This window comes from Doryrhamphus excisus, chromosome 5, assembly GCF_030265055.1.
Source record: "Doryrhamphus excisus isolate RoL2022-K1 chromosome 5, RoL_Dexc_1.0, whole genome shotgun sequence".
NCBI lineage: Eukaryota > Metazoa > Chordata > Actinopteri > Syngnathiformes > Syngnathidae > Doryrhamphus > Doryrhamphus excisus.
In genome coordinates this window covers 21,641,963-21,653,283 of record NC_080470.1, presented here as the reverse complement: position 1 = coordinate 21,653,283, position 11,321 = coordinate 21,641,963, and the positions used below count along the sequence as shown (strand labels likewise).

The 11,321-nt window shown below is 41.0% G+C and overlaps 1 protein-coding gene across 1 annotated transcript in view; it reads right to left on the bottom strand.

The window, feature by feature from the left end:
• Positions 1 to 406: 406 nt before the first annotated feature.
• LOC131129797 (cyclin-dependent kinase-like 5) overlaps positions 407 to 11,321 on the bottom strand; it is a 47,679-nt gene continuing 36,764 nt past the window's right edge. The window contains exons 13-17 of the mRNA XM_058073670.1: positions 8,965 to 9,070; positions 8,042 to 8,159; positions 7,860 to 7,965; positions 3,878 to 4,024; positions 407 to 3,804 (exon numbers count right to left, since the gene is read on the bottom strand). Coding sequence (XP_057929653.1) covers positions 3,457 to 3,804; positions 3,878 to 4,024; positions 7,860 to 7,965; positions 8,042 to 8,159; positions 8,965 to 9,070 — 825 coding nt within the window. The 3' untranslated portion in view covers positions 407 to 3,456. The remainder of the gene's footprint in view (positions 3,805 to 3,877; positions 4,025 to 7,859; positions 7,966 to 8,041; positions 8,160 to 8,964; positions 9,071 to 11,321) is intronic.

Below are 11,321 nucleotides of genomic sequence, written 5' to 3'. Positions count from 1 at the left end.
GGTCTCACTCGCTCACATTTTGGATTTGCTGAACGTTTGTGGGCAAGTTTAAGAGCTAATATGCTAATAATAAAGAAAAATAGTAATACAAAAATATGCTTGCAGTATTGTTTTAAATAATGGCCCAAAGTTCCCAAATTGATATCCTTTTACATAAAATTAGATGTAATTATCGTTGTCGTTGCACATTGAATCGTTTACCACAAAGAGATTTCCCACACCTATTATAGATTAATTTTTTTATCTGCGATTAATTGTGAGTTAACTATGGACAAATGTGATTAATCACAATCAAATATTTTAATATATATATTTATATGGTTATATGATATATAATTATCAATTGACAGCCCTAATAATTATGAATTCTAAGTTTTCTAAGTAAAGAATGAGGAGAGAGTGATATTAATGTTTGTTTTATTGGAGCTTTGGAGTTACATTTGGAAACATGAAAGAGCCACATTTGTTTGTCTGAGGAAAAAAAAAAGAAACAAAGCAGATAAAGATGTGGACTATGTTACAATTCAAGTCAATATTCAATATTCATATTCATATAATACACAGCACGTCGTCAGGAAGAACCGACAGAATAGAAAGTGAAAAGTGCAAGATTGCAAAGCTTTCTCCAAGCTCACTGATGGACAAAAAGTCAACAAACTCACATAAAAAAGAAAAAATAGATATATTCACCCTGGAGAAAATGAAATGTGTTGCATCCATCCATCCATTGTCTACCGCTTATCCTCACAAGGGTCACGCGGGTGCGGGAGCCTATCCCAGCTGTCTTCGGGCGAGAGGTGGGGTACACCCTGGACTGGTGGCCAGCCAATCACAGGGCACATATAGACAAACAACCATTCACACTCACATTCATACCTATGGACAATTTGGAGTCGCCAATTAACCTAGCATGTTTTTGGAATGTGGGAGGAAACCGGAGAACCGGGAGAAAACCCACGGAAGACCCAGGAAGACCCTCCTGGCCTGTGCAAGATCAAAGTTTTTTTTTAAAGAAATAAAGTGAAAAAAAAAAATATATATATATATATATATATATTTTTATATATATATATATATATATATTTTTTAGAAAAAAAGTTGGAATCTTGCAAGATATACCTATTTTTTATTTTTGGGGGAAAAAAGCTGCATGCAAAATGAAAGTATTTTAAAATATAAATACATCTGTTATTTTACAAGATTGAAATGTGGGGTTTTTTTTACTAACAAAAATTGTAATCTTGCTGATTTTTTCTTGCAAAAGTTAAAAACGGAATCTTTAAAAAATGTAAGTATTTTTGGCAGAAAAAAGTATAAAAAAAAAACAAAAGCTTTCCACATTCAAGCTTTTTAAAAACAAATCTGTCATCTTTAAAGAGTCAAGTATTTCTTTAGAAAAAAAATGTTGCAAGATTGAAGTACTTTTTCCAAGAAAATACATATTTTTTTGCAAAAATATTTATTGCAACAGAAAGAATAGTTTGATTACTGAAAAAATACTGCAAATCAAAATTTTGCAATATGTAATATAGCAAGGATTATTATTATTTTTTTTAGAAAAACTTTAATTTAAGTATGGAGCGATTCATCTGTTCTTCATGTTGTGTGTTTAGTTTGTTCCCTCATCATGTACAGCGCTGTGGAAAAGTGTTTGCCCCCTTCCTTTTTGCACATTTGTCACACTTAAAGGTTTCAGATCATCAAACAAACAAAAATATTCATCAATGACAACACAACTGAACACAAAATTAAGTTTTAACAAAAAACATATTATTAATAAACATATTATTAAGGGGAAAGAAAATCCATGCTTACATGGCCCTGTGTGGAAAATTAATTAAGACCTATCAGTGTCGAAAAGGGTAAAAAGACATTTCTAAAGCTTTGGGACCCCAGCAAACCATAGTGAGAGCCATTATCCACAAATGGCGAAAAAAATTAACCACGGTGAACCTTCCCAGGAGCGTCCGGCCAACCAAAATGACCCCAAGAGCACAGCGACGACTCATCCAAGAGGTCACAAAAGACCCCACAACAACATTCAAAGAACTGCACGCCACACTTGCCTCAGTTAAAGTCAGTGTTCATTACTCCGCCATAAGAAAGACAATGGGCAAAAATGACCTGCATGGCAGCTTTCCAAGATCAAAACCACATTAAGTCACCTCTCAATTTTGCCAGAAAAAATCTCGATGATTCCCAAAAATACTCTGTGATCTGATGAGACAAAAGTTTGACTTTTTGGAAGGTGAATGTCCCATTACATCTGGTGTAAAAGTAACTCTGCATTCCAGAAAAAGAACATCATAGCAACAGTAAAATATGGTGGTGGTAGTGTGATGGTCTGGGGATGTTTTGCTGCTTCAGGTCCTGGAAGACTTGCTGTGATAAATGGAACCATGAATTCTGCTGAAGGAGAATGTGCGGCCATCTGTTGGTGACCTCAAACTGAAACCAACTTGGGTTCTGCAGCAGGACAATGATCCAAGGCATGCCCTTAAAAAGGCTTCATGCTGGAAAAGCCTCCAATGTGGCTGAATGACAACAATTCATCAAAAATGAGTGGGCCAAAATTCTTCCACAGCACTGTAAGAGACTCATTGCAAGTTATCACAAATGCTTGATTGCAGTTGTTGCCGCTAAGGGTGGCCCAACCAGTTATTAGCTTTAGAAGGCAATCACTTTTTCACACAGGGACATGGAGCTTTGAATTTTGTATACAGTATCATAAGTGCTGTGCAGTAAAGGCCTACTTCCTCCAGAGGGCAGCGTGGCATACAGTTTCAAGTCCATCCACTTTCTATTCCACTTATCCACATCAGGATCGCGGGGGGTACACTGGAGCCTATTACAGCTGATTTTGGGCGAGAGGCAGGGTACACCAGCAGCCAATCACAGGGCACATATAGACAAACAATCATTCACACTCACATTCATACCTATAGACAATTCCTCCTGACTGTGTGGCCAACATGATAACCACTTGTCCACCGTGCGCCTCCAGTTTCAAGTCCAAGTAATGAAAAGAAAGAATGGAATGGGATGACCGTAGCTGAATGATGGGCAGGTTGACGTCACTGACGACAGAAAGAAGTCAAGTCTACAATATACCATGTGTATGTATATTTACTGTATATCTATATATGCTGTATATATTCCTCAATTCAAAACAAAAATACACTTTCAATCTACACCTTGTCTATGTATTTCCATATTGCACATGTACATTTATATTCAATATATAAATAAATCTAGTCATTTTAGAAAGTCTATCAAACATGGAAGCCTTTAAAAAAAACACTCTTGAAGCTTTTAGTGTCTTCTTGTGTGGCACAATTTCACACCTTCATTGTGGGACGGTTTGTCTAGTCCACATGAGACAAATGAGAACCTGGTCTTGTTTCACGCCCCCCAGAGACTGTGTGTGTGTGTTTGTGTGTGTATGTGTTCTGGCCTTCACAGCGCCGTCTCTTTAAGGTCGTTGAGGTTGGCCATGCGAGACCTGGAGGGGCGTCCAAAGCCATGCCCGTTCTGGCCCCCTTTGACGCCCATCTGCTCGGGGTAGGGGTTGCCCTCTGGGCGGCCCAAGGCGGACGAGTGCCAGCCGGGCTCCAGCTGTCCGGGCAGCGGGTAGGCAGACTGTCTGCTCTTCAGCTGCGGGGTGGCGAGCCCCGAGTGACCCCGCCCCTGAGCGTTGGTGGTGCCGGGCAGAGGCTGGTAGCGCATGTCACCGGATGCCGTCTGGTTGGAGGACGAGGACGACGAAAGATGGAGGAGCTTGCGCAGCGACTTGAGGGGTTGGCTCTGATTCAGAAAAGAAAAGCCTTGACGTCGTCTGTTTTTCACAATAAAAGCATTGCTCCAGGTGTGGACGTACCGGCGAGTGGGAATCTGCAAGCTTCTCTGGCCAGTCCTTGTCCCGCTCTCGATCCTGGTCCCGTTCTCTGCTCTTGTCGCGGCCCCGGTGGCGGCCGCTCTGGTGAGACCTGGACACCTTCTGCAGGACTGCCTCCTCGCTGGGGACCTGCCCCACAAGACAAGGACTCAACGCACTTTTTCATGAAAAAAACTAGTAAAATTCCAGCATTTCTCCTTCCGAAAAAACACTGGAATCTTGCAAGACTATTTAAAGTGTTTTATTATGATAAAGTTATCTTGGAACACAACTAGCAAGATTAAAGCATGTTTCTTTATTGAAAAAAATAGGACTCTTGCTAGATTAAAGTTTTTTTTTTTTAGAAAATCTTCCAGGATTATTTTTTTTTCTTGAAAAAATTATAATCTTGCAAAATTAGTCTTTTTTTCTTATAAAAAAATTACTACAAGAACTATTTACTACAAGATTTGTAGTTAATATACAAGTCTGTTATGTAAACGGAACACCGTTGCCATTTTTTTTAGTTATTATTTTTTAAAATATGTATATCCTATGACGTGCATTGTTAGCTAGCTCATATTGACTCATTTTGTCACATATTTTGTCAAATATGTGATCATGTTTTACATAAGGATGGGAAAAGATGGGCAAAATGTCCTAAAAAGTCCAGTCCCCCTTTTAAGAGTTTCTTTTAAGTGTTAAGTTTCTTTCAATCAATTAAATCAAAATTAATCGCACTTTGTCCACAGTTAACTCAGAATTAATCGCAGTTAGAAATAAGTTTTTATCTATAATAAGTAGGGTAAATATCTTTGTGGTCAACAATTCGATGTGTAACTACAACGATAATTACATACAATTTTATGTAAAAGGTTATAAGCTGCAGAACTATGGGTCATTATTTAAAACAATACAGTCAGCAAGCATTTTTTGTATTACTATTTTTCTTTATTATTAGCTTATTCCCTCTTAAACTCACCCACAAATACAAAATGTGAGTGGGCTAAGGGCTTATCATGAAAACAGGGCAAGATACTGAGACTTATCATCAGTGTACGTGTTCATACATGATCACGACATGGATATCAAACCATGCAACGTTGTTGGAGGTTTATTTTTAGAGGGCTTCATAGTCAAAATAAGTGGATCCCAATGACGGCATTGTAAGCTAGCTGAAATTAACTTGTTTTCTTGTGTTATAATGCACAGAAAAGGGAAAGAAATATGTGTTCATGTTTCGCATAAGGAATGGCACTTCCCCTTTAGGCGTTAAGTTTTTTTCATTTTGGACGATGCTATTTCAAAAGGATGTAGCTTAAAAATGGTTAGAGATAAAGCCATACTGTAAATTAGTATCACCCAAAGTTTATGATGGAAGTAAATTCACCCATCTCATGTGCATAATACCATGTCACCAGGGTCTGATTTTGTCAGATCCATATCTCCACGATCATGACACCATCCATCCATCCATCCATCCATGTGAATATTATCATTCCTCCAGGTCATGGCATTCTCAGGCCACTCCAAAGCTAAATATTGTCGAAAGTACCGTATTTTCCTGACTATAAGTCACTCTTTTTTTCATAGGTTGGCTGTTCCTGCGACTATTACTCCAGAGCGACTTATAAATGAAAAAACTGTTTATGTTACATAAACAATGGACACCTTTTCTGTTCATGTTTATTTTTTGTGTTAGCATATCTTACACCTATTCAGCCTGTTCTCTATACTTTTATTAATGTTAGAACTTGCCTTCCAAGATGACGTAATGTCTGTTTTGGTCAAGTAGTTTGCAAAAAAAATTACCTTCAAAAAATACGACTTATACTCCAGTGCGACTTATGTATGTTTTTTTCTACCTAATTATGCATTTTGCATTGTGCGACTTATACTCCAGAGCAACTTATAGTGCAGAAAATACGGTATATGCTATTTAGTTTAATTTATTTATATTTTGTCTCCAAAAATAGTTCTTTTGTCTCGAAAAATAGTTGTAGGTATTTCGAAGGTACGTCTTCAGAAAACAAAAGTTGTAATCTTGCAAAATTTCATTCAGAGAAGAAGCTTCAACTTCCTTACAGACCCGAAATAAGCCTAACAAGTCCCCTATGACGCTTGTCTCAAATTGTCTTTTCATGACATCATGATGGAAAAACCTGAGGCCATCAGTGACCCGCCCCTAGCGAGGTGAGCTCGTCCTGTCAATACACTAAACTACTTTGTAAAAAAAAAAAAAAAAAGTAGGCTTCACTACATATCTTAAACTGTCCGTCAGCGAGGTAGGCTAAGCTAGCATGATGTTAAATTGTAATGCTAGCACTTAGTGTTACTTAACTCTGTGTCCATCATGTTGCTACATGCTATATGATGATGATGATGCAGTATATGCAGTGCAGGTATGGAATTTGTCCGTTTTTGCTTCTAAATGGTGACGCGTTCGTGGTTGTCTGACAAGCACAGGAAGTGTGAAAGTGCAGTAAAAAAGAAATTGCAAGCTAAAAATAACCTCATGCGGTTGCCTGCTGGCCAGATTGCGTGTATTTGCGCTCCGTCGTCAGCTGCGGCCCTCCTTGCTCCAAACTCAACAAACACACATGTTAAAAATAGAAAGTGGCTTCAGTTGACACCTGTTTCATGCTGCAGCCATTGCAGTTACACACACACACACACGGCCGAATGAGTGTCATCATCGAAAAACCAAGAATAACATTTGATGTTACATTATCCTCAGAGAGTTTGAAGAATTCCATTTCTTGCTCTATGGTAATCATCACACTTTACGTCCCTGCACATGAAAATCCTCAAAACATTCAAGCATTGCAAAATTCCTCCAAAAAGTGCACTTCTCCTTTAATTGGTCAGCAACCCGCGGCTCCATGTGGCTCTTCAGCTTCCCTTTGCAATGTTTGAATATTTTTTTAACACCCCAGTGGGGAAAATGCACATCTTTGTAATGAGTTAAAAAAAATCCAACTTCCTGTGAGACCATGAATGCATCCTGGCTGAGTTCTGACTGGTGATTGGATGAGCAAACAGGATGCTTCAGTTCTCTCTCACACAGGTAAACATGGAGGAAAAAAGTATATATTTTTTAATTTGACATTTCTAAAAAAAATAAATTTGAGATAATAAAAAAAAAAAAAACAGGAGACCCGAGTTCAATTCCAACCTCGGCCATCTCTGTGTTGAGTTTGCATGTTCTCCCCGTGCATGCGTGGGTTTTCTCCGGGTACTCCGGTTTCCTCCCACATTCCAAAAACATGCTAGGTTAATTGGCGACTCCAAATTGTCCATAGGTATGAATGTGAGTGGTTGTTTGTCTATATGTGCCCTGTGATTGGCTGGCCACCAGTCCAGGGTGTACCCCGCCTCTCGCCCGAAGACAGCTGGGATAGGCTCCAACATCCCCACGACCCTCGTGAGGATAAGCGGTAGAAAATGAATGAATGAATTAAAAAAACAGCGGCATGGGAACTTGTTTGCACAATAGTAAACAAATCAGTTTGCAGTAATTGACACATATATTTACACATATATTTATGTAAGTTTATCTCCAATACTAGTGAGAGTACTTGATAAACTCGATAAACCTTACTGGTTGGCATCCCTTACACATGCACACTCACCGCACTTTTATTTCTTCTATTCTCTTCTTAGGCTTTAGAAGACCTTCTTTTAAAAAGTTTTGCAGCTCCAGGCTATTTTTCTTTAGTGGGCAAGGGGGTAAAATGTCACTTTTCATAGTAAAGGTTGCCGACCCCTGACCTCATCAATCATTGTGTACGAAGGTTAGCAGGTATTTAGCAGGTTGTTAGCCTAGTCAATCAGTGTGTGCCATGGCGGAGGACTGTCACAGATAAGTTTGTTTTTTTCTGTTTTTGGACTAAAGAGAGGCTGATGGGACATCACAAAAGGGTTGCATGTTTACTATGTGGGGGTGGTAAGTAAGCCAGATGTGACGTTGGAATGCCAAACTCACCATTTGAGGTTTTTTCTTTTTCTTCTTCATTGCTCTGAAGAAACCCTGCTTTTCCTTTTCCTTGGATGGTTCGGCAGTATTCAGCACCACCGTGTCTGGACCCGTCCTTTGAGTCAAACAATCTGTATTAGTAGATGATGGACAGCAAGCGGCAAGGACAAACGAAACTTGGAGGTGGTTACCAGGGGTCAAAGGCTGGCTGCCGCTTGGAGTGGTTGGCCATGTTTACGCCGTCGGCCGCCATGACCGATCCCCGCCCGAGGCCATCGTGGAAGGAGTTGTCTGGCCGAGGAGACGGAACTGTTCGAAATGAAGACATTGCCTCGCTTTTTTATGCACCAAATGCAAAGAAAGACATTCATTGCTTCTTCACAATGTGAGCAGATTCCAGTTTTCACTTTGACATTTGAACCTCCAACCTCAAATGGCCAAAAGGTGTAACATTTGGCACTCAAACAAAAGCCAAAAACAGCGTGATGATAACCACAGAAGGAGATGACACTTAGTTACGGTTCTGGTTACTCAGTACAATATGAGCAATACAATTACAGTCCATGTTACACAATTAATACTTCCCTTCAATTGCCGCTGGGTCACAAAATTACATTTTTTTTTACCAAGCCCTCGGAACTTTCACTATATGCGTTACATTAACACCCAGTTTGGACTCTTAGGAAAACAATCAGACTGCACTTCCGGAATAACAAACAAAAAACAGACTGTGTACATATATTTATACTGTATATTCTGTATATTTTGTATTTTTCATTCTTTTTTAATAGATGTGTCTGCACCTACTTCACCAAAACAAATTCCTTGTATGTGTTTGATCATACCTGGCAATAAACCATTTTCTGATTCTGATGTACCGTACCTTCATTGAAATGTCATGAATAATCAGCTTCACTTGTTTTAATGCTGACTCAGTACTCCTTACCGCTGTTACAACATTGGTTGTGCAATGTGTTGTGTGTGTTGTGCAATGAAAGCTTTTATACAGACGTAAAATAATCACATGTAATGTAAACAGGATGATTTTGCAGAAAAAAAAGAAAACCCCAGCAGACTGCATAACAAGGTTCCATCTGTGGCAGACTGAACCAACCTCTGTAGAAGCTGCCCACCCTGCGAGGCATGGACTCACTGTAGATGTTACGGTTCTCCTTGGAGGAGGCGCTGTCGTCCGCCTGAGACTCATTATACAAGCCCACCTGAGTCACAACAGAGAAGGAGGGCGGGGTTAGCCTGTGTGGGACCACGTGAACACATTTCACAAAAAAATTAAGTGTGTATGCACAAGAGCCCTGGTGAGGAAAGTGTGCCGTAATTGAAGCGACAGCTGTGGTGGCAACACTCGTACATTGTCACGCTCGCGCAGAGCAAAGCAAGCCGAGAAAATGAGGAGGCATCTGATGACAAAAAGAGAGACAGAAACTTCCACCCACGTCTGCACTCTGGAAAGATGTGGATGTGGGCAGCAGAAAGAATGGACCTTCCTTGCATTGAAAATGGAGGATGATGGATGGATGATGGAGGATTGATGATGGAGGATGGGGGATTGATAATAGGGGTTGGATGATGGATGGATGATGGGGGATTGATGATGGGGGATTGATGATGGGGGATTGATAATAGGGGTTGGATGATGGTGCACTGATAATGGGGGATGGATGATGGAGGATGATGGGGGATTGATGATGGAGGATGGGGGATTAATAATAGGGGTTGGATGATGGGGCACTGATAATGGGGGATGGATGATGGATGGATGATGGATGGATGATGGATGGATGATGGGGGATTGATGATGGAGGATGGGGGATTAATAATAGGGGTTGGATGATGGGGCACTGATAATGGGGGATGGATGATGGATGGATGATGGGGGATTGATGACGGCGGATGGGGGATTGATAATGGGGGTTGGATGATGGCGCACTGATAATGGGGTTGGATAATGGGTGGATGATGGGGGATTGATGACGGCGGATGGGGGCAATTGATAATAGGGGTTGGATGATGGAGAATGATGGATGGATGATGGGGGATTGATGATGAGGATGGGGGATTGATAATAGTGGTTGGATGATGGAACACTGATAATGCGGGATGGATGATGGATGGATGATGGATGGATGATGGGGGATTGAAGATAAAGGATGAGGGATTGATAATAGGAGTTGGATGATGGAGCACTGATAATGGGGGATGGATGATGGATGGATGATGGGGGATTGATGACGGCGGATGGGGGCAATTGATAATAGGAGTTGGATGATGGAGGATGATGGGGGATTGATGATGGAGGATGGGGGATTGATAATAGGGGTTGGATGATGGAGGATGATGGGGGATTGATGATGGAGGATGGGGGATTGATAATAGGGGTTGGATGATGGAGCACTGATAATGGGGGATGGGGGATGATGGATGGATGATGGATGGAAGATGGATAATGAAGGATTGATAATAGGAGTTGGATGATGGAGCACTGATAATGGGGGATGGATTGAAGGTACAGCATGGGGATTGATAATAGAAGTTGGATGACGGAGCACTGATAATAGGGAATGGAGGATGATGGATGGATGGAAGATGGATGATGGATTGGTGATGGGGATGGATGAGGATTGATTATGGATGGTGAATAATGGGGGTTGATGTTGGATGGTAGGGAATTTATAATGGGTGACGGAGGATGGATGGTGACGGATGATGGGGATTGCTAATGGGTGATGGAGGATGATGTGGGATGGATGATAGGGGATTGCTAATGAGTGATGAAGGGTGAATGGATGATGATGGGGGTTTCATAATGAATGATGGGGGATAGGGTGGTGGGTCACCTCAATAGCGGCTGAGGTCAGGTGAGGCGTAGGGTTAGGTCAACATTGCACACACAGAGCAAGCAGCCTGACATTTGCAATGTCAAGGCTTCTGACATGTTGAAGTAGAATTAGCGGTTAGCGCGCAGGCCACACAGCTAGGAGACCCAAGTTCGATTCCACCCTAGGCCATCTCTGTGTGGAGTTTGCATGTTCTCCCCGTGCATGCGTGGGCTTTCTCCGGGTACACCGGTTTCCTCCCACATTCCAAAAACATGCTAGTTTAATCGGCGACTCCAAATTGTCCATAGGTATGAATGTGAGTGTGAATGGTTGTTTGTCTATATGTGCCCTGTGATTGGCTGGCCACCAGTCCAGGGTGTACCCCGCCTCTTGCCTGAAGGCAGCTGGGATAGGCTCCAGCATCCCCTGTAACCCTTGTGAGGATAAGCGGTAGAAAATGAATGAATGTACTGAGCAGAAGATCTGGAATCAATGCATGCACACAGACCGCCATGATGTAATTCACTTTGCATCTTCCAGTTGTTTGTGATTCTGTTAGCTACCACATCTGTAGCTAGGCTTTCAGTTTGATCATTCAATTATTCTGTACAGTGAATAGGATAGGGTTTTAGCA